Raw genomic sequence first — 24898 nt, forward strand, 5'->3', positions numbered from 1 at the left:
CAAAGCACTTGGATAACATCCAGAAAGAGAAAAGGACTTCACATAGAAGGAATGAACAACCAAAAACTCAGCAGGGGAACCAAGTGCTGTTACATAGCAAAACTCTGCCAATGATCAGTGGCCATCACACACATCCTGCCCAGACCACCACAGCTACTGAGTGCAGTGCTGATGCTTCACTGTTTCAGAAAGTGAAAAAAAAATATGCACACTTCTGCAAAACAAATGCTTATTTTAAACAAACTACAACAGTGTCAGTCACTTTTATCAACAGACAACCCCTGCATTCAACAATTAAATCCAATCTTAGTGACTGAATATACATCAAATATCAGATGTAATAAAATAAAAATAGCAACAATTACACAAAGTGATTTATTTTAACCCTCCCATACACAGATGTGACCAGCAGTTATTTCCACATTGATCCCTTTCAGTAGTTTAACCATGTATGCACAAGCAGTAAATGACACCATTTCCCCATTGATCCTTTCATTAGTTTGTCCATGTCTGAACAAGCAGTTCACTGACATCAAAATGAAACATCTCCCCAATGATGCCTTCAGTAGTTTGTCCAGGTCTGCACAAGCACTTCATTGGCACCAAAATAAAACATATCCCCCACCCTTCAGTAGTAATATCCACGTCTTCAAAAAAAATAAATAAATAAATAAATAAATAAAATAAAACATTTCACTCAGCAGCTTCTACATGTATGTACAAGCACTTCACTCGCACCAAAATTAACAATTTTCCAGAAACTATCCCAAATGATCCCTTCAGTACTTTGTCCATGTATGCACAAGTGCTTAAATGAAACATTACCCCCGATGACCCCTTCAGTAGCTTGTCCATGTATGCATAATTTTCCCCAATGAGCCATTCAGTAATACGCCCATGTATGCACACATGCACACACACTAAAGTACTTACCTTCTTCTAACATCCTGGCAGTAGCACATTAAAAAAATATACTTAAAAAAAAAAATCTGTGCTTATGCTTCCTCTTACACATTAACCTCAGGCTGACTCATTCAACTGGGTTCTGGGAATTCCAGTTGTAACATTTCACAGTACTTTCTGAGGGACTAAGAAACCTCATTGCATAGCTCTCAAAATCCATCTCCAAAATGAGGAAAGTACAGTTGTGTACACTTACTTAAATGTAGATGTTCGAGTGTATTCACTGTTGCAGTCATCACACTTGGGTTATCCTGCCAGGGGTAGCCCTCAGTCGGCCCGAATACCAGAGGCTTAGTATGTCTGCGTCAGTTGCTGTCACTTCAGGACTGATGTCAGGTCGTCAGTGGTATAAAAACAGGCAGCCGATGCCATTACATCAGTTTTTGTTGCCCCAAATGTCAGGAGCCCCCAAATAGGGAGGTAAGCTATGGTGGGATAACACCACCAGTAAAAAGTAAATACCAACAGCCCTGTAAGCAGTGAGAGAGAGAGAGAGAGAGAGACAAGTGGCCTGGAGGGTGGGAAACCAAGACTGCAACAGTGAATACACTCGAACATCTACATTTATGGTAAGTGTACACAACTGTATTATGTTCTTCGTGTTTCACTGTTGTAGTCATCACACTTGGGTTGATTCCCAAAGCTGAAGAATGGGTGGAGGCAGTCAAGAAGAGTTGGTGCTGGCTAGTATGCCCTGCAGGACTGCGGTTGCAAAGCCCACCCTGGATTTGGAAAAGATAGGCAGGTGGTAATGCTTGGTGAAGGCATGAACAGAACTCCATGTTGCAGCTTCCATAATATCCCTGGTAGGGACTCCTCTGAGAAAGGCTGTAGAGGATGAAGTTGCCCTACTGGAATGTGTTCTGACCCACTGTGGGGGTGGTTTTCCACAGTGTTTGTAACAGAAATGGATACAGTCTGCTATCCATTTTGAGATGGTTTGTTTTGATATGGCCTTGCCCTCTGCCCCTGGTGCAAAGCTGACTAGTAACTGGTTAGATTTCCTAAAGGGCTTAGTTCTATCTAGGTAGAATCTGAGCTGTCTGTGCACATCTAAAGGGTGCAGGATCCTTTCCCCCTTACTTTGAGGTTTAGCGAAAAAGGTGGGCAAATGAATAGATTGGTTGAGAGCCACACTGGACACCACTTTGGGCATGAAAGTTGGGTTAGTCCTGAGAAAGACCCTGTCAGCATGGAAAATGATGAAGGATTCCACAGCCATAAGTGCTTGTAGCTCAGACACTCTTCTAGCTGAAGTGATGGCCAAAAGCAAGGCTGTTTTCCAAGAAAGGAATTTTAACTCTGCTGAAGTTGCAGTCTCAAAGGGGGGGGTGAGCTTTTCCAACCCAAAGTTAAGGTCCTAAGCAGGGCTAGAGGCTCTTCTTGTTGGCCTTAAGTTGTTAGTCCCTCTCAGGAACTGCTTGATGAGAGGGTGTGAGAAGAGAGGTGTCTCAGTGCTGTAATGTGCAGAGATGGCAGAGGCATGGATTTTAATGGAAGAGAAGGAAAGGCCCCTGTGAAGTAGGTCTGCTAGGTAATCCAGGATGAGCGGTAAGCATGGCTGTGCTGGGTCAGCTCCTTTGGTCTGGATCCAGGAACAATACCTTTTCCACTTGTCAGAATAGGATTTTCTAGTACTTGGGTCATCTGGCTTCATGTATAACATCCAGGACCTGCTTGCTTAGGCTGGCCACTGGAGGAGAAGTCAAGGAATAAGCCAGGCTGCCAGGTTCAGGGTGTGCAATTGAGGATGCAAGAACTCTTCCTCCTGCTTAGTCAGGAGAGTTGGAATCTGAGGGAGGTGCCATGGAGACAGACTGCGCAGTAGTGGGTACCAGTGCTGGCGTGGCCAGTCTGGGGCAATCAGGATTGCCCTTGGTCTCTCTTCCCTTATTTTGAGTAGTACTCAGGTAAGAAGAGGAAGGGGGGGAAATGCATACATTGAGAGGTTTTCCCAGTGGAAGGACAGGGCATCCACTTTCCAGGCATTGCTGTGAGGTTCCCTGGTGCAGAATTTGCTGAGCTGGTGGTTGTAGGGGGAGGCAAATAGGTCCACCTTCGGGATACCCCAATTTCTGGGTCACAAGGCTGAAGGTGTTGTGGTTTAATTGCCACTCGTGGGTCTAGGAAATTTCTGCTTAAGTTGTCTCCCAGACAGTTTTGGTTGTTTGGTAGGAATTGGGCTTGCAAGTGAATATGCATGGCTGAAACTGTGTTCTGGGGTACCCCATTTCTAGGTCACAAGGCTGAAGGTGTTGTGGTTTAATTGGCACTCATGTGGGTCTAGGAGATTTCTGCTTAAGTTGTTTGCCAGAGAGTTTTGCTTGCCTGGCAGAAATTGGGCTTGCAGGTGAATATGCATGGCTGAGGCCGTGTTCCATAGGGTCATGGCTAGCCGGCAGAGTGGGTTCCCCCCTGCTTGTTGATGTACCACATCACTGTGGTGTTGGTTTTGATTAGAAGAGGCCCTGGAGAGAGTAGGGATCTGAAATCTGTTAGAGCGTGCTGAACAGCTAGCATCTCTTTCTGGTTGATATGCAGATGAATTTGATTGGACTCCAGTGGCCCTGAATGCACCTGCCATCCAGATGTGCACCTCAGGCATAGTCTGATGCGTCTGTGATTAGGGTCTGGGCAGCATGAGTTTGTGTAAAGGGAAGCCCCTTGTTGTGGTTGCATGCTGCTGCCCACCAAAGGAACTCTTTCCTTACACAAGGTATCATAGGTATGATAGCTTCCAGGTCCTGAGAATGTTGGCACCAAAGACTTTTTAAGTACCACTAAAGTTTCCTCATATGCAGTCTGGCATATGGAATTAGTAGAATGCAGGAGGCCATGAATCCTAGAGCTTGCAGGATTTTCCTTGCGGATAACTGGGTTCTGGTGACCATTTGAGAGAAGTAGCCTGTCTGGTTTCCTGGGAGCAGGGGGTAAAGTATCAGGAGTTAGACTGGACTCCATAAAGACATCATCCACAACATCCAGAACAGGAGGGATAGCTAAGGGTCTGTGCTGAGGTAAATCTAAAAATTCCCCGAGTCTCTTTTTGGACTGAGGATAATCCTAGCATTCCCAATGGAAATGCTCTCTCAAAGTATGTAGGGTTTCACCAAAAGAAAAATCCTCTGGAGGAGAGGCAGAAGGAATGGATTCCTCTGCATCTGAAAACTCATAAGCAGATAAGGGCATGTCTTCATAGTCAGAAACCTCAGAGTCGTCGGACTCTTGGTCAGATAAAGACTGGCTTCCCCTAATCAGCATGATAAGGTCTTCCGCCATTTGAAGCATCTGTGATTGTGGCAAGGAAGTAGGTACTTGAGTTTGGGTCATTGTTTGTTTTAGGCGTAGCTTGTACTCTAAGCCTTAGAAACTCAGTAGTTTTAGAAAGAACGTATATGATAACAAAACACCAGTAGGACAGCCATGGCAATAAAAAGTCTCTTTTAATGCTGACATAAACCATAAAATAGGACAAGCGCTTTCACGTATCAAGGACGCTTCATCAGATCCTCTAAAATTAAGTAAAAACCTTCAGTTTAAATACAGTAATGTAACCAAACAACTCATAACAATTAAAGCTAATTAAATATCAGTTGAACAATAAAAACACAGAACACAAATTCAAACTTTTCTCAGCCTATGTCCTTTCAGTACAGGCTTAATAGAGATACTGTATTTATTCCAGGATATTTATGTGCTTGTAACCTCAGTATCCAATGAAGTTCTTGTTGTTCAAGGAAGTTATTGGTATCACCCCCTCTGATATTATTATACACTGGTTGTAAAACCCTAAACAAAAACCAGTGTTCAGGAAATATCATTACATGCTTGGCCAAAGCATTCAATTCATTCTTTTTGCATATTTCATATAGATGTTTACTTGTACGTTCCTTCAGCCTCTGAGTAGTTTTGCCAATGTAATAACATGGGCATGTATCACACGTAGCCAAATAAACCAGATTACTAGTATTACAATCAGTATAAACCGTTTGTTCTCCAGTCGGGCCACTTGGTTTTCGCTGGTGATTTTGTTTTAAATATAGTTTTAGAAAGAACTGAAGATGCAAAAGAAGTTTTCGGTTTGTGTCGAATATTGGTAGTGCAAAGAACTTCTTCGGATGCTAGTGCCTGCACAGTGGCTCTGGACCCATCCAAGGTAGAGACATCCGCAGGTGTTGTAGTCAAAGAAGAATATCGCGGCATACCGGACTCCAAACGCACCTCGGTAGCAGCCTGTGAATCCATCGAAGCGGGCATCAGGGGCTGCGAAAGCGGCTAACTGGTGCCTAGCTTAACGGAAGTGTCGTCAGCAGTTTTGGACCTGTGCAGTCTGGCTCTGTCTTTATTCTTACGTTTTTTCGGAAGATCGGTAGTCAGATGGCTTACCAAAGCCATTTCGGAATACGTAGATCGAGAGCAAAAGTATTTAGCTACAATAAGGGCCCGACGATTAATAGTTCGGGCATTAAACAAAGCACAAAACCGACAGCGAGGGACGTCGTGGTCTGGGCCTAAACAGGTTATTTATTTATTTCCAGTTTGATGACCGGGGAGGTCCACTGAGCTCAAGGAGCCTGTTTTCAATGGAGGCCCGGGGAGAAAAGCTCCATAATACACAGTAACAAGAAGCAAAAAAGTAATATTACATAGTAATACTTAGTAGGGTACAATCAAAAAACAGTGGAACATGCATTACATACATACAAATACACTAGAATAGAGACAAGTTGTACAGAGGATTAGTTGCACTGAGGAAGCAGATGATGTGTGCGAGGTTATAAAATAATTGTAATTCATTTGAACGTAGTTATAAAAGTGACATTTGTAAATACAATTTTCTATCAAAGGTGTGAATATAGGTGGAATGTACATTATTTAAAAAGTACAGATTTGAGAGAGACAGTTAAGAACTAGACAAAGTGGAGTGCATACATTACAGTTTAGGATACGAAGTGTGGATGTTCTTTGATAAATAGCATCAAACTTTATGAGTTGCCAGTAGAGAGAATCACTCCCAGATAGGGGAGAGAGAGGACAGTTGGTAACTATTTACAATATATACATTCAATATACAGATGTTAAATTATGTTATATTCAGAGTTAGGCTGCTGTTTTAGGTAATCAGTATGGAGTAGATTAACTTGTAGTAGGGACATTAGCAGGCTAGGTGGGTTGAGTGACGCAGTAAGAATGGAAATCTTACTGGATCTTAATGGAAATAGTGTGGTATTTGCTTTCCACAGGCGGGACAATTGTTAACTTTTTCTGACATCAGATAGAGCAAGAAAAAAGGATCCCCAACAGGGTACTTAGCTTTAGAAGACTTCAACTTCAATTTCGGAAACAAAAACTCAGGTAGTGGCCGACCAGCACTCATGCGAACTGCTTCTGGCTCCTCGGCGAGAAAGACTGATGTAATGGTGTCGGCTGCCTGTTTTTATACCACTGATGACCTGACGTCAGTCCTGAAGCGACAGCAACCGACGCAGAAATACTAAGCCTCTGGTATTTGGGCTGACTGAGGGCTACCCCTGGCAAGATAAACCAAGTGTGATGACTGCAACAGTGAAACACTAAGAACATCACTAGCTTTCATAATGTGGAACAAATGGGCAAAATGTGGAACACATATTAACTACTTACTAACAACTTCAACAAATAAGGTCATATGATAGTTAAAATGTGCTGGTTTTACTTATAGAAAATATCTTTTAATGAATTGATATGATTCACTTCTACTTGCCATGGATATCAGTTAAAAATTTTCTAACACTGAATGTGTGGCAGACACTTTCAATGTGGAACTTTGAGGAACATGAACTTTTTTAAGACCCCAAATGAGGTATGTTCCTCATAATGAGGTACACTTGAGAGGTATGCCTCAATGATCTCCCACTAAAAACACTGGCACATTTTGGAAACAGTCCTTGTCAGGGAGATTCAGATAAAATGCTCTCCTCTGAGTGTGCTCTCTCTTGCTCAGCAATGGACCACCACAAGCTGACAGTTGATCCTTGAAAGCCTGCAAAGCAGCACTCTCTTCAGTGGCAGGAAAGCTCTAAAAGGCTTTGCATCCATTCCTTTCTTTTAGTCAGTTCAGTTCAAGGTAATGGTTGGGGCATGTGAAAAGTGCCTTGAATGTTTGGAAGCTGGCAGACTGTTGTATACTATGCAGGATATAACACATGCAGCTTAGGCTTCTGCAGCAGTGATCATTATGAAGAATGTGAATGCTTTACCTGAAAGTATGATATAATTCTTAAAGTTATGAACAATAACAATTCTTTCAAACACTCTTGAGAAACTATACTTCTAAGAAATATGTAAGTGATGTGTTTAGTTTTTGTGTAAAAGTTGTGTTCACTTTCTACATAAGGAATGGGTTAAACTGTTTCCTTACTTAGACTAGTCTGGGTAGCTAATCTGTCAGATATAAATATATGTAAAACTGCAAAAATCCAATGTACTAGATATTCTCATTTTTTAAAGAAAGCATTGGTGTTGGGATATTATCACTGTTTCATCTGTGGACTGTAGAAATCTCAGTGTTCTTTGGATGGCTATCCTAACTAGTAAGTGAGAAATGAACTACATATGTGGTGTGCATAGACTGCAGCTAGGAATCTGACCATACAGTTAAAAAATAAGCACATAATATTGGCATTAGGACCTAGATGATTACTGTATAAGGAGCTCTGCTGAAGTGAAAGGGTGGTTATTAGAGGAGGGACGCTGCCCATCCTCAGTACTAAGATTTGTCTTTTCCGGTATCAGGGTAATTGACTCTGCAGAATGTTTGGTGAGGAATGTAAGACTTTCTGCTTATGAAGCAAAATCAGGCTATGCAGATGATACAAAGAAGGTATCTAAAGGAAGGAAATAGGCAAAGCAAAATGGAGGAATGATCTAAAAGCTGGTAACTTAAATTCAGTGCAAAATAATGCCTCTGTACAGCAATATCCTGTAAAGGGAGTACACAAAGAGAAGTTAAGCAGTAACAACAACAGAAGTATAAAATGGACCTCTGGCCATTTTTTTTAGATAACATAAAGGAGGTAATGTGAAAAATAAATGAGAAAGCCAGATTAAGTACTGACTTGCCCAAAAGAAAACTGTCCACATAGACTGAAAGCAAGATGTCATTACTCATCTAAATAGCCAAAGACCTCTTCTGGAGTACTTGGAACAGTTCTAGAGATCTCAGTCCCACTATGACATGAACTAGACGGAGGAAGCACAATGGAGGACAATAAAAATGTTTCATGATCTGCAAGAGAAGCAAATTCAGAACACAATACAATGCTGTAAATAAGAACAGCCAAAAAGAAAAAAGGAGGCAAAGGAGGGATAATTTAGAAAAATATACTTTGGAAATAAACTTGCAGACTCAGAAACCATGAACATCACAGATAAGCTGTAGGGCATCTGCTAGGAATCAAATGCCTGAAGGCAAGCAGAAACATCCAACAGAGGAGGAATTATAATCTGGAACTGGACCTCAACTTTCCAAAAATTGCTCAAAATGGGATGCACGCTGACAAAAAAAGAAAGATAATGTGCAAAATGTACCCAGCATGTGAAAACATTTTAGTTTGCTTTGTTATCATGGGCACAGCCATCCATGTAGTCAAAGTTATGGACATGTGCTTTTCTGCCATCTTATGCAACTCTGTCACTCATTATCTCTGTGTTTGTACTCTGACAGATCAAGTTTGACTTAAGCAGCTCGGAAACAAAAAATGTTTCCAAAACAGAAAATCCTCTACAGCTCAACAACCTGTAAATGGTTCATCTCCCAGGCCCATGCTCACACTTATCAAGGGTATCAAAATTCATCAGAGATTTGGCATAAATGGCCCTTGTGGTCGTTAGCTTAGTAAACACCTATAAACAGTTACCAAAATAATCTGGACAATTCTGCAAGTTTTTACCCTTAAGGAAATTTCACACCAACGTGACGATTAAAATCTCTTTGGTATTAGAAAAATATGAGGCTGGCTCAATACAAGATTCCTGCTCATAATCAAAGCACAGCATGATTCAGTCCAATCTCCAGCCATTGTAAAAAAAAAAATAAAAAATAAGAGTGACAAATGCTCAATCACCTAGAATCACTCATCTAAACTTCTTTACTCAAAAATTCTGGATAAAGCCAAAAATAATGAGAGGGAAGGCAAATGCCACAAATCAGGGACAACTTGTAAATATTATTCTAGCTCATTTAGAAAGCTAACAGAAAATCAGTTTTTGCTTCCACATGCATTTTCTAAAGAATAAATTTGAAATCTGGCATTACTGACTGACCATAATTGTCAGTGATCTGGCATTATTGACTGACCATAATCCTCAGTGATTTACCAGAAAAAGCATACATTTTATGAGGGCTCTCCAAAAATATGAGTCAACATTAGGGATATTCTGCAAAGTTAGGGACAGATGAAAGAAGCACCCAGGTTACTTGCCAGTTTGAGGCTCTTAAAGAAAACTGCAATCTGTCCAACAAACTTTACCTAATCCAAGAATGCTTTCAACTTACAATAACAGCTTTATTTACATGAAGATAAAAATGACGAACATATTTTAATTTGTCAGGTTCTTGTTGCATGGAAGGCCATAAAGGCCAGTACCCCAGGATTTTTATGATGTCTTCTGTAGGAATTTCTTAACATACATGGCATATGCATGTTAGCAATCCAGAATAAATACTAGAAAGATGATGAAGGCTAGCCATACCAGATCTGTGAATGGTGACCTATTAATTACAAATGACAGAGAAGTCATCCACAGGAAAGAAGCGCAACTTTAAATTCCCATCTTAAACATATGTTACATGGGAGAAGCCTATAAAACAGCTGCTTCATCCGCAACAATGTTTGAATATACCCTGAAACACGTTCACATCTTGCTAATAACATAAATAAATGAAAGACAGTGAAACAGCAATTACAGTGCCTCCAGAGACAATCTAAGAGGTCAGTGATTTACAGCAAATAAATAACAGAATATAGGATGTGTTATAATATGGAGGCACAAAGTGCACTGTAGGAGAAGAAAAAAGTGAAAAACAAAATATAAGTATAGCAGCCTTTATCATGCCTTTTAGTATATAGTACATTATAAAACAATACTAAACACAAAAAAGGGTTCAACAGGATTAATGCTATATGAATGCATGCATGTATGTATGTATACAGACAAATGTAAATATATTCAGTTTTCTGATGGGAATTGCCTTTACGTTGTGCAATAGTAATGTGCATAATCATATGTGTCAGTCAGGGTTGTTGTTTAACATGCCGGTCTGTTTAAATTACATTTATGTGAAAGCAAGAAAGAATGTTAGCACACAGCTTCTAATGGGTTCACATACTGTATAAACAAAAAAGTTATTTTACATGGAAGTAATCTAAAGAAATGACTGCACCTGGTACTATAACATTAACTGTAGCTCAGGGAAACTGATGACCTGATGATTTTAGGAAAAGCAATACTAACTACTCTGAGTGCATCAGAAAGCAACACAGTGTTAATGTTAAGGCACTGTGCAAAAAACCTGGTACAGATCCATTTCTTTCTTAAATACATACGCATGTCTCTGAGAAATTTGTGCATCTTTCTTGCATTCTCACATCATTCCTGAAGCTGCTGCTTGCAGTCTTAATGGGCTTACCTGATTATTAAATAAATGAATACTTATTCCTGCAACAGCAATTTCATGTAAGGAACAAACACTTGTACACTCAAGCTTTCTTATGTAACTTCCCAGGAAAAACATAATGGTAAAAATAAATTAAAAAAAAAAAAAAAAATCAGACATGGTAGGTACCTTTAATTCTTCCTCCAGCTCTGCCACCCGCTGCTCCAGAAGCTGACGTTCCTATGAATAAGAAACAGACTCAGTCATTTAAAAAAAAAGTAATTATTATTAATCACATCTTCATGCATTTTTACTGCACTTGTGATATGGGACTGTTGTGAAACAGCTTTATAGCAACAGCACACTGCAACTGTGATGTGTCAATGGAGGTGTCTGAGACAGATGGATAATAAATGCATCACACCAAATACTACAAAACTCTCTAAATTATCCAACAGATTTCTAGATTGCAAATGCAAACAATTAACAAGTTAGTTTTAGCCAGTTTTTTTTTTACCACAGCATACATTAAGTTAATACTATTACATTTATAAATGAAACTTTGAGTAATACAAGACAGTGAAACAGGTAGCCCATTTTACTCACATTAACTAGAAACAACATTACATGTTTCCATCTATTTGTAAACTCATGCATAAATACACTTGCCTATGCCAGTATGCATCTTATGACAGTAAAATGCCTTTGGGCCTTTTTATTTTTGTGGTGAAAGGTAGCATGTTTAAAAATATAATATCCTGTTGATTACAAATTCATTTAAATGTTTATATGCAAGGGATGTGGTAGGTCCATAGGTACTTACTAGTCTACTGATATGTCAGGATATTTAGAAGCCTAGTTCTGCATTTCCCATGAAATATTTAGCCCTTGTAATTTAAGTACAAATAAAATTTTCAATTGCAAACAGAGGGATGTTAGGTGAAATTCAGATAGAACTAGGAAACCTAACTGCAGCATCTGGAAGGTAAAGTACAGCTGCGCAAGTCTCACTAACCTGTAATAGTAGATATTTGAATTTCATGCTGCCTTCATGGCATAAGAGTTCTGTGCCAGCACAAACTCACACTTCTCTTCTGACTCTTTGTGATAGGGAACTGGCTAAGCTCCTCCCATCAGGGGGACACCTAACTCCTGTCACAGGAAGTCAGTTATTTTAGGAAGAGCCAAGAAGGACCAGAAGCAAGAATTACCTGAAACCATCAAGTCACAGCCACAAAACACCAGCACAAATGACCTAAGCCAGTCAACAGCATAACAAGATTGGCTACCATCAAACTATATACAAAATATAGGGCGAGTGAGTGCTGCCATTGAAGCAGTGTGAAATTTGAACACATACTCTTGCAGGTTAATAGGACTTGTGCAACTGTTCTATGTTCATACTTTCATAACTCACACTGCCGCAGTGACATATGGGTAGATTCCCAAAGTGTACCCTACCTAGCAAGAGGTAGAATAAGAATATAGTAGCTTCTTGAGAATGGTCCTTGCAGAGCCTGCTCTGGAAATTGAGAAAGAATCCAGTTTGTAGTGTTTTGTGAAGTATGAACAGAGTACCAGGTTTCTGCCTCTAGAATGCTACCAGAGTCCACACCTTAACAATGCCACCAAAATGAATAAGGCTCTGGAGGAATGTGCCCTAACCTTGCCTGCAATAGAGTTACCAGGGTGGGGATAATAAAAAAAAAAACAATAACGGAGGATAAACAATGAGCAATAATTTGCTTAGAGACAGGTAAACCCATCTTAGCTCCAGAATACAAAATAAAACAGTTGTCCTTCTGAAAAAAAATCAGAGATGTTTGGTGCACTATGACAGCTTGCAACTCAAGAGATTTGCCTTGCAGATCTCATAACAATAAGCAAAAACAGCTGTCCAGAGAAGCTGGCATAACGGTTAAGGTGTTTACCTTACAGATACAAGGTACAGTGTTTGATTCTCACATGGGATAATTGGCTAAGCATAAAATGGCCCATAAGGGTAGTTAGCCTAGTGTTAATCTATGAACCTATGAGCTTCAAATTAGCCTGAAAGGCACGTTTAAAAGGATATCAGATCCATTTTTTAAGAACAAAACTGAGATCCAAAGGAGAAAGAATTTGATTTTAAGGGGGGGGGGTCTCAAATGCAGTGCTCCTTTCATAAACTGTTTGATCTCAAAAAGAGAAAAAAGAGGGGGAATTCAAGGGCAGACGAGTTGGGATGGCCACAAGATGCACCTTGACAGATGCACAAGATAAGCTGTCATTGAGTAGCTCACACAAATATTTCAAATCCAGAGTGGAACACACCATACTGAGCCCTCTGATATCGGTAAGGCACCACCTAGAAAACCTTTTTCACTTGTCAACAAAGATTTTCTAGTAGCAGACTGTCTTGCCTTTAACATCTGTTGGACATCCTCATGGAACAAGTGCCTAAAAGGTATCAAGATAGAATCATACAGGGTGTCAGTAGCAATTTTGCCAAGCTGGGATGTATGAGTTGCCTCTGATATTGGTTGAGCAGATCCAGAGTATGAGAAAGCTTGTGGTAATTGTCCTTAGCCAATTCCATTAAAGGGGAGAACCAATTTGCCTGAGCCAAATGGAATCACAATGATCTTTCTTAATTTTTACCAAATCTTCAAAAGTAACTTGGGTGTTGGTGGAAAGAATGGAAATGCATAAAGGTACATTCTCGTCCAAGGGACTGAGAATACTTCTATCTTCTAAGCATGGCTGCAAGGATGTCTTGAACATAATTTTTCCAACTGTTTGTTTTGAAACATTAGGTTTTGCTCTGACAGGATGTATGAGGCCTAACGCATCAGAAAAATGCTGTAAAGGCTAGCAACCATGCCATCACTGCTAATCAGCAAAGAGGGTACTGATTTTCTATCCCCTTGTTGTTTGGGTACCACATGAATGTGGTGGTGACTGTGAGCAATAAAATGGGACATGAAGACCATAAGTGTTGAAAATCCTTTAAGGTCTGAATCACTGCTAACATTTCTTTGACATTTATGTGCTTTGTAGCATCTGAAGGACCCCAAATGCCTCGCACTTGAACTCCCCTGGAAACTGTTCCCCGTGCAAAATCTGACAAGGCTGGCTGGCTGGTTTGACTGAATTGGGGTGTGGAAGGAGATAGGTAGGTCTGAAAAGAGGCATTTGATCCCTCCACCAATGCAACTTGCATATGACAAAATCCAGCAGTGTTACCTGGAAGCAGGTGCTGGGTCCAAATTTTTTTTAAATACCAAAGAACTGTAGCATTTGCCCGGTAGTGTCACAATTACTGATGCTTAGAATTTTGAGAAACTCCCTTGTGGAGGCAGCTTCTTGAAGAGAGAAAAATCCCTGAAAATGCTCTGAGCTGTCAGGACTAGGCTATACTTTTTTATATGTCCATCGTAAACCAGAGGAAGATCATTATTTGTAAGGGTGTGAGACAGGACATTTGTAGTTTCAACTTGAAATTGGAAGCAAATGGAATGAGCTTATAAGCATACATCAGATGCAAAGGCAACACAAAACAGTGGTCTGGAAAAAGTGGCAGAACTGTTTGCAGGGTGAGTGTTTTGGATTTGGGTACCAAAAATATTCTGGTGAAAAATCCTTTTCCCTTTTTGTGGTGCAGGAACTGAATATATAACCCCTGATTACAACTTGTGAAGGAGTACCAGAGAACAGATGGGCCTGGTCTGGCAGGTTCAGGTGGGATTTACTGAATGGAGGAGTATTTTCCCTGAGGTTGTAACCACTTGTTAATTTCATCTGGCAGTGTATGGTTAGCAGAAGCTAAAGATCTCTTGTTAGAGTTGGCAGCTGGGTCAACTGACAATGGAGTAAAGAGAACTGCAAGATTAGAGTACACCTTTTATATCTAAATTGTCTTTTTGGGAACTTTCCCTAGCCAAAGAGGTTTTCCACTCAGTTTTATAGACACCTTGTCAGGCCATTAACAGAGAAGGAGGAGACAAAACATTTGGAATCTCATCCTCAATAAAATCATAAACTCTGCCAGTAACTGATGTAGCTCCAAACTGAGTATTATGTCTGGCAAAGGGTCTCTTACCCTGGACCTCTCTTGCAAATAAAGGGATTTATTCTCCCATATTGGAACCATGTACTGGAACAGCCTTGGAGGATGTCTGACCCCTGTACCACAGAGGACTGTAGGTTTACACCAGTGGGGCAGCATAAGGCAACAACAGATTCACAAACCACAGGCTGAGGCATGTTTTTGTAGAATTTTATTCTTTTTAGCTGCAACTGGAATTGATTGGGGGAGGGGGGAGCAGCCATGTCAAGATCCATCAAGTCATAGGGGAAAAACACCAGCCAGAATAATACATTGACACTATTATGGGCTGACTGAGGGCAGCAATGACAGAAAATATAAACTATGTTCCCACACAGCAAATAGGGCTAAACTGCATAAAATATGGCAGAAACAGTTCAAATTGTGCTAAGCCTTGTTCTATAATCTGTACAGTGTAGTAAACAACAGCACAGGCAGTCACAGTACAAAGTAAATTTCAATTTTTCAAACAGTGACAAAAAAAATCAGATATACGACCTTATATCAAATAGAAAACTTTTAAATGGCATTGATAAGCATTTGCTTAGAGACTCCCTGGTCAGAAATGAAAAATCTCCACTGAAAATACAAATTAATTCTACAGTAAAATCGAGATTTAATGATACATGTGTTGTACATAATGATTCAGCTAGGGACATATGTAAACCTCTGGCTGTGAAAATAATGGAACCACCACACTACGCATTAAATGTAGGTGCTTTATTGATAACTTTTAAGCACCTTCTGTGGCATTCAACATTATACATCCAATATTTTTGAAGCCCATCCACCTCCCACACAGAACTCATGAGCAGATGCCATCATCCACAGAGTTTATTAGACGAGTGAATAAAAGCAGATTGCCAGGCCTTTCTTCTACATCATACTGACACTGCACAATCACCTATGGACAGTTAGGTGTGGCTGATCTACCTACCGTATGCCTATGGAATGGTGGAAGCAACTGAAGTAACTGGAAAAAAATCACGCAAACACAAGGACATGCAGCATGCACAAACTGCAGCCCCAACTGAGAATTCAGCCAGTTTAATAGTGTGTCCGCATTGGAGATAGAGATGTATGTTGCGAGTGAGGTGTCTGGCTGTATAAATGAATAATCAGGTAGAGTTATTATTTATTTATTTTTTTTGCAGTTTAATTTCTCAATGTGTTTTGGGTTTCTAATGCCATGATGGGAATGGATCTCTTTCCCAAGTCAAGGTATGATTACAGTTCATGCAATTAGTATTCTTTGAGTCATTGATTTTGGTTTAGTGCTTTTATCAGAAAACAATGTCACCAGATGTCCAATGTAGGTTCATTAAAAAGAAGATTACTGTTGTCAAAGAATATGATCATATGAGCAACTACAAGTTTTTAAACGTTTAGTCCATAGGTTATGGGTACATTAGAGGAAATTTCATTTTAGCTTACAAAATCTTTTCTGATGAGGGAAGAAAGAGATAACCGGGAATATATTTTTTGTGAGGGCAATGAGCTGTCAGACTTTAAAGATTCAATGCAGACTGCTCTGTCAGAAATACTGGGTGAGCAACTTGGTGTAATTAACAAAATGATTCTCTTGAGCTATGACACAGAATTGGAACTCCCTAGACAAAGTACGGCCTTGCTGAGTGAAATTATGGTGGCTGCCAAAAAAACAATTACTAGAAAACTGAAATCAAAGTATAAAACCAGCCTTACTAGAACTACTGAATATAGTTTCATAGGTTGGTACTAGGCTATCAGCCCTAGGGCCTATACAAGCCTAGCCATAACAATTCCCTGGCTATTTCTTCCCACAATATTTACTTCCCTGGACCCCTGTCTAGCAGGGTGACTGACGTGATCCCCAGGGTGAATTTCGTATCTCCCATCCAATCGTCAAGGTTGCTTCTGAAGAGGGCCAAAGAGGCGCTCTGCTTGACATGTATGGGCAGTCTATTCCAGAGTTTGAAGAGTGTCTGGGTCAGAAACCTATCCCTCCAGCATGTTTTGTTCATTGTGATGACAAGGTTTAGATCCCTGGAGCATGTGGCTCTGAGGGATTGGGATTTCTTTAAGTGCAGCATGTCCAACAGCTCTGGGTTTGACATGGCCTTGTATGTTAAGCAGAGATCACCTCTGAGTAGACGATATGCGACAGAGTACAGCTGGAGTTTGTTTTAGATGATCAGCATAGGGCATCTGCTTGAGGCTGTGATTCTTTTAGTGAGGTATTTCTGCAGCCTTTCCAGTTGTTGCATATGTCTTGAGAGGTACATACCAAACGGGGCAGTGTATTCTATAATGGGTCTAATGAGGGATGAGTATAGTGGGACAATGACCTCCCTTTTTTCTGGATGAAAAGCCCTTAGTGATGAGGTGTGCCACATCGAAGGATTTCCTGACTTTTGTGGCGATGTGGTTATCGAAGGTGAGACCACTGTCCACTTGTGTCCCTAAGTCTCTTATCACACTTTCAGTGTTTAGTGTACTGCCACCTATGTGGTAATTCACCGGTACATGATTTTTTTTCCCCAAAGGGGATAACTATACATTTCTTGGCATTGAGCTTGAGCCCATAGCTCTGGCACCAAACATCTGTTTCTGTAAGGCCCTTTTTGTAGAATATTCACATCATTTGGGGATTCAATAATGGCTCCCAGTTTGCAGTCATGTACGAACTTTGTTAGCCCGAGTCCCTTAGTGTTGGCCTGTACTTCAGAGAAGTAGATGCCAAACAGTCCCAGGACTGAACCCTGAGGTACTCCACTTGTCTGGAGCTGGATTTGGAGTTGGCTACTTTTACAGTGTGGGTTCTGTCAGTAAGCCAGTTAGCAACCCATCGAGTGACGTAGGGATTAATGCCCAGCTTAGTAAGTTTATCTATGATTCCAGAGTGGGGGAAGGAGTTGAAGGCCTTGGCGAGGTTCAAATAGGCTGTGTGGACCACCTTACCCTTGTCTACAGCTCTGGAGACTGATTCGAAGAAGTCAATCAGGTTCAGGAGACAAGATCAGCCCTTCATAAACCCAAACTGGGTGGGGTCCAGTGTTTGAAGTTTGCCATTGTCTTTGTTTATAAGTTCCATGATAATACGTTCCATGTTCTTGCAGATCAGGCTCATCAGACTGATGGGGCAGTAGTTCCCAGGATCCAAGGTGGATCCCCCCTTGTGGAGTGGGATAACTGTAGCTGTGCACCACTCAGTGGGCACGAAGCCTAATGTGAGGCTATGATTAAACATGACACTTAGGTTAGGTGCCAGTTCATTTTGTAGTTCATGTAGTACACAGTCCGGGATGTCGTCTGGTCCTATGGATGCTGTATTCTTAGCTTTGGAGAGTACGATTTTTATCTGTGTGGCCATTATTACTGAAATTTGGCAATCTTTCGGTATGGAGATGGGCTCTTTAAGGGGTGAGAGGGGGTGAAGTTGGCACTGAATCGATCTGCCAGGATATCGGCAATATTCTTGGGATCAGTACATTTAATGCCATTCTGTTGTAGCTCAGAGCAGATCTGAACATTGCCATTTAGATTCTTGACATAGCTATAGAATGCCTTGTGGTTGTCTTTGGAATCTATGGCAATTTTATTTTCGTAACTAGCTTTGGAGGATTTTATGAGGGAACTCAGCTTCTTACTGAGACTTGTAAGGGAGTTTTTTGCATCCTGGGATTTTCCTCTTTTCTGCAACAGTTTCTTCCTTTTGTTGTAAAGTTTGTTTATGGCAGGGGACCACCAGATTGGCTTCCTTTTTTGGAGGAGAGCGTCTTCATTCTATTTGGGATGGAATGATTCATGCATGAGTGGATGTGCTCATACAGTGCCTTAGTGTAGGATTCAGCAGTCAAACTTTCAGTTCCCGTCTGCATGGGTGTCATGAAGTTTGTCACTTCTGACTTAAGTAGCATGAAGTTGGCTTTAGAGAAGTTTTTTTTTTTTTACAGAGGTTTTCTTACTGTGGGGTGGGGGGATGTGGATGTCAAGGGTGATTAGCTTACGGTCAGACCTGACCAACGAGCGGGTGACCATAGGTGTGGAGCATCAATTTCCCATGTTGGTAATGACCAGGTCTAGGATATTGGAGCCCCTGGTGCGACTATGGATTAGTTGATTCACGGCATTGGAATTTATTAATTCCAAGACCCGTTGGGCAAAGATGTTGGTACACAAGTACTTTTCCCAGTTAATGGTAGGGTAATTGAAATCACCCAGTATTAGGGTGTTTGGTAGTATCTTAATATTTTCTAGTATGTTTAGAAAGATGTAGTGAGAATCTTAGGGCATGGTGGGGATCTGTGGAAAGCTACAATTTGGATTGCAGTCTTACATAGTGTTAGTTGCACCTGGAGAATTTCAGATGCATTGTGTTGGGCAACTAGCCTGGTGGTGTGAATATCCTTGGTGAATATGGACACTCCACCTTTAGTGTTTCGGTCCTGGTTTGGTGGCCGAAAAGTGTGGTAAGAGTTGTAGCCTGGTATTGTAGGGGTGCTCTCTGGAGCCTTGAACCAGGTCTCAGTTACAGCACAGATATTGATGATCTCCATTTTTAGGAGTGCCTCGAGGGAGTGCATTTTGAGGTTTAGACTTCTAGCATTGAGTAGCATTACCTTCAGATTTTGCATGCTTGTACCTGTTACGGTGGTGGTTTTGTCCTTTGAACTTTGCCTAAAAAAGGCACTATAGGGGTGGCAAGAGCTTTAGTCAATAACCTGAATCCCAGGGGCGACAGGTGCAGACCATCTCTGGCAAAGCATTGTGGTCTGTCGATCATGTCATCCCAAGCAGACAGATACTGGATCCCCTTTGAATGACACCAGAAGCTTAGCCAATTGTTGAAGTCAATCATTTTGTCCTTATACTGTGGTATAATTCTGGGCATAGGCAGGATGCTACTCGGGGCTAGGGTCATACCTGCCTGGGCGACATGATCCGAGAGCTCTTCCATGTCTCTTTTCATGTAGTCCAGGGAGGTACGTCTCAAGTCATTCACTCCAGCATGGACAATGACAGAGTCATATTTGTACTTGTTGTGGAGTGACTTGAGTGCATGCGTTATGTGGTGGATCCTGGCACCTGACAGGCAGCTGACTCTAATTTTCCCCTTGTTCAGAGAAAAAAAAATGGAATTGGAATTGGGATCTTTACGAGTAAATAACATAGGAAAAATGGGAACATGTAGAGGAGGAATGAGGTTTAAAAGAAGGCAGGATTTGAAAGAGCTATGTAATGTTTGACTGACAATGACTGGATAGATTATAAATGATGTATAATGTTTGCAACTACAATTATGTCAATATGGTTTGTGATGTATAATGTTTTCAACTAAAATTATGTCAATATGGTTTGTTTTCATTTACATAAATGTATGATTGCCTATGTCATACGTGACAATTTAATAAATACGTTCCTTGTTTAAAAAAACAAGAATTTCAAGTTTTGTTCAACATGGAGGCTTTTAAAAATAATAAAGTATTAAAACAGTAATATGAAATTTCAGATACATTTATGTAAAACAAGGTTGAGATATACTTTTATTTCAAATCAGATGGCTGTTTTGTGGAATAATACTCTGTTAAGATTCGCCAGTCTAGAATACTTGAAACTACAAAAAAAATCTTGATGACTGGGTAGGGGAATGCTAAATTTGTGCCCATCTTACTGAGTCACTGCTTCTAGAAGGTCTTGGCACACACACTGTCATAGAACGTATGAAGAACCTGAAAATACTGCACTATTACAAACAACTGAAAAAAGGTATTTCAGTTTCTACATTTGGCCAAACAAACAGCACCACTGTACCACTTTAAGGAAAGGGAAATGGTTTCCAAGTCACAGCAAGGACTACTCTTTTACTGAATCCCCTTACATTCAAGCTGCTCCATGAGAGGGTATTGCTTACCTTTAAATAACAATTTTAAAATAAGGGAACATATTTATATTCATCAAAGCAATGAGGTGCCGTAACTAGTTATCTGCCTTTTAAATTAACTACTGCTGAAATGGCATTTTCAAGCATTACACCAGCCTGGTGGAATAAGATTTCAGAGAATGTCAAACTAGTTTACAAACTGTGAATCTTTAGAAAAGACTGGAATCCCAACTAAAAGAGGAGAATAAATGCAATTTTGTGAGGGACCAATGTAAACTAAATGAATGTAAGTCTATGCACACTATGTACCACAGTTTCTGAGTGATGTCATTCATAGGCAGGATTTACTGATACTTTATGCTTGTAGGGAATATAATATAAAACATGTTAGTTTTGACTAGGAAGCACTTTTATACTTCCATTTTTGATTGCAGGAGAACATATGTAATCTTTGTATCTTCCTGTTTCAATCCAGACTTGATGATATTCTACATACTCCATCCCTGACTGATGGAATACAAACTCTCCTATAATTCTTGTTTTTCATCTCTTTCTCCCTTACTGGTGGGTTTTGTCTTCATATCCTTCAAATTAGTGCTTTACAGCCCTGAACGCAGTTATCAATGTATCAATAAGCACTGCTTTGCAACCAACTCTCTGCTACAGTAATTACTCTTACTTATACAGCTGTAAAGATTGTACATGCACAATATTCTGACTTGAAATTCTTAACTTGTGTATCATCAGGGACTCAGTAAGCAGGTTATTTTTGCTGTTGGGTTTACTGTTGTTGAGTACTTCCTGTTGGAATGATTGTTCATTGCAATTTTCTTTATAAATATTAATTTATTTATATATTGCTTATTCATTTATTTATTTTACTGCATTTCTCTCTGCTTGACAAATAGGCAGGAGGACTGGTCCAAGGACCCCTTTTCAGCCATGACCTGGGCACAGAAATGTAAGTAGTGTATAAAAAGAACACACATTACAGAGAGCAACAAATGAGCAAACATTACAAAGCATACTGAGTAAAGTAATACAATGATAGCAGTATAGGGATATTATTTACATATTTGTGCAGATACTACTATTCTCTAAAATAAGATAATAAGAGTTGTTTACCCATCATTTGACTAATTAATAAAGTGTGCAGGATCAGATGAATGGCTGACTAAGTGAAACAGACTAAAGGCTTTGTAGAGTTTTGCAACTGTCATCATCTTTAAAAGATTTGCATTCAGCATTTTTGTAGACATATTTAACTACAACTTTTTTTTTTTAATTCTGAAAGAGATTCTACATACTTCATGTCCTAGAGAACTTTGTTCCATAAAGTAAGGTTAAGTCTAGAGAATACATAGTCATCCACAATTACTTTAAACGGTGATTGTGATCTTAGGAAGCAACAAGTAAAAATCAGCACTTCATTGGTTAGTGTGGAACACACAAAAATGAACATGCTGGTGTGTGCATAAACTACATGTGAAAAATAAACATACAGACTGGATTAGTAAAACTGAAAATACAGAATGCACCATGCCATCATACAGGCACTCAGTTAAACTTATTTACGTGACAGCTGGTAATGGTGCAGAAATAATGACTATGTAAAAATATGGCCACTCTGTGAAACAGCTTACAGAATACTGAGGTAGTGAAAATGAATATCAGGAGATATGCAAAGCAGGGCCAGACCAACTGAGAAACAATGCAGAGGACTATTTAGCTTGAACTGGAAATCTACTCCAGTATTCCAGCAGTTAAGCAAGGGTATGAGGAGAGGACTAACAAAAGAACTACTTGAGACAACACTTTAGAAGCATCCAAACTGGGCCATGGGATGATAAGGTCCAAGTTGGATGCATGGGAATGCACACCAGAAATAAGCAGTATGCTACACATCATTTTATCAGAGCATTTAATTATGTACCACCACAGAGAATTATACTTTACTGCACCTATAAAAAGATCATGTGGAAACGTATCACATCTCACTGCTTGGTGTGATGAATTACTCCCTAAATTAATCATGGGATCTTGAGTTCCCTAAATTCTGAGGAGAAGGTCGCTACTAACACAAAAGAAATGAAATGCTACAGCTAAGGACTAATAACCATGACAATCTAATTTTTTACTTCTGACAAGTTGGGAAAACAAAGCAACACTAAAATGCCTTCTTTGTAGTGTATAATTACAGCTGCTGTGAATAACTGCATACAGCATTGTTAAACTGCAGTAATTAAGGGAAACAGTCCAAAGAACTGCCCCAACATGTGACTAAGTGATGAGCAAGTTTAAATTTTAAAACAAATGTAGAAGAAGCCTATACAAAGAACATTTTTGTTGCAGTTCCCTTAAAGGAAGTCATTAAATATTTTACTGAGGAGGCTTTACAGTACTTTTTTCCTGTCAGTGGTTACATGGGCTACTACTGTTGAACTGCCTCTACAGAAATGTGACTCCCAAGCTCCTAAATGATGCACACGAGGTTTATGCACGTCACTAAAGTATTTAACCACTCTGAGCCATGGTCACAAGCTCCCATCATGCTAATGATGAAGGGTCTTCTGCAGGAGGAGAGGGAGCCTGAGGGCCACCACTGTAGCACACACATGTTGGTTTGAATAGGTATGGTGCTGTTTTACATGCTAGCATCAATTAAACAAGCCAATGGGTGCAATGAGGTGTGGTCTATTAGTGTTCATGCCTGGGCCTTAGTGTGGATAACATCTCCCAAATCCTCCTACAGATCTAGCCCAATGACTCTTCCTAGCTCTGGTATCCAACCGAGTAACAGGAAGTGGAATATCTACACCAGCATGTCATCCCCATCCCTCATCCTGGATAAAAGCAGGCAAAGTCTTGTCACTTCCTCCTCCTCCTGCATCATGCCAGCTGTAGCAATTGCCTGAAGCAGCAATCAAAAATGGATTGCGTAGGTCACTGTCAAGGCTTTATTCCTCTATGCCAACAAAACTGGCTAGTTCTGTTCACTTTTACTGCATATTTTGAGTAAACCAGTGCAAAAAGTGGTGAACATCTAAACTGGCTCAACTACTGTGAACAGATGTTTTATATATATATATATATATATATATATATATATATATATATATATATATACACATACATATATACATATTATATTTTTGTTATCCTTACATGCTATACTGAGTCAAATATATACATTTAAGCAGTTCTGTCCCCTACCACCCAAATCCACTACAAGTAATGCACATACAGAAGGGGCTGTGTGGTTATTAATTCTCATATTCTGTATTGCCCCCCCTTAACCCCAGGGGTAACCCATATTTTTATACTCCTTGTGGTGTATCAAGTGAATTATTATGGGAATAACTTCTTAGGCAGTTAATTAGATGAGGTGTAAGAGATTACACCTTAAATATGAGTTAATGGGCAATTTATCCTGATGTTGAGTTCTAAGGAAATTCATTCCAGTTCGTCTGTGGAGTTTTCCTCCAACCAGTTTAATCCACTTGTTTTCTGCACTGTCTGGCTCTACTATACACAATGCAGGGAACTTAAAATGATCAGTGAGTCGAACATTTATGTTCTCATGTCAGTGGAGAATGTGCAAAACAACACCAAGCCAGACTGTGTCACAGTGAAAATGCTACAAACTGGCTCCAATTCACACCAGCATCAGGCAGGATACAGTGGAGCCCATTTCGGGTGGTAACCCCAGACTGTTCTGTAATTTCCCTTTTTTCCCTCAAGGTCGAAGAAAGGTAGCGAGAATGTGTGAAGTCGGATATTGGTGTTCTTACTCGTTTCTCATTCTCCAGTGCACTGGACCTGCCAACAATATTGTCTCGTCTCTGTAAAACAGGGAAATACAAAAAGGAGAAAAGAGGCAAACAGCATTAATTATTTCCATAGCCAGAACCTGGGTTCCAAAAAATATGCTAGCAATGTTTGGTGCATAGGACACTAAGTTCCATCTTTAACTCACCTGGGCTGCTTTCTCCAAATCAGCTTTGGCTTGCATTGTTAACAGCTGTGTCTTTTGAAGCTGGTCCCGTAACCTGCCATTTTCTTTCATGAGGTCTTCATACATCTGAATAAACACACAGAAAATTAGACTGCTTTTCAGTGTCAGCAAACAAATTCTAAAAAAAAACTGACAGCAAATTCACCATATTAACTGTGTGACCATAATGGCTGAACTCTAACCGAAACATGCCTTAGAATATATTTTGTACAACTAAGGACCGTCTTATGTTTCATCAGAAGACAGATTTTTCAAATCATTCATAATTTTCCTCCTGGTTACATAACACTGAAACGATTTTAAACAGGAATACTACTTATGATTAATTGCAGA

At 40.0% G+C, this 24898-nt stretch overlaps 1 protein-coding gene across 1 annotated transcript in view; it reads right to left on the reverse strand.

The window, feature by feature from the left end:
• The window catches only part of LOC122791483 (protein phosphatase 1 regulatory subunit 12A-like), a 1771856-nt gene that overhangs the window by 42309 nt on the left and 1704649 nt on the right, over positions 1–24898 (reverse strand). Inside the window, exons 22-24 of the mRNA XM_044059226.1 lie at positions 24527–24631; positions 24342–24392; positions 10790–10840 (exon numbers count right to left, since the gene is read on the reverse strand). Coding sequence (XP_043915161.1) covers positions 10790–10840; positions 24342–24392; positions 24527–24631 — 207 coding nt within the window. The remainder of the gene's footprint in view (positions 1–10789; positions 10841–24341; positions 24393–24526; positions 24632–24898) is intronic.

Source organism: Protopterus annectens, chromosome 17.part0, assembly GCF_019279795.1.
Source record: "Protopterus annectens isolate FY-2018-M chromosome 17.part0, PAN1.0, whole genome shotgun sequence".
NCBI classification, from domain to species: domain Eukaryota; kingdom Metazoa; phylum Chordata; order Ceratodontiformes; family Protopteridae; genus Protopterus; species Protopterus annectens.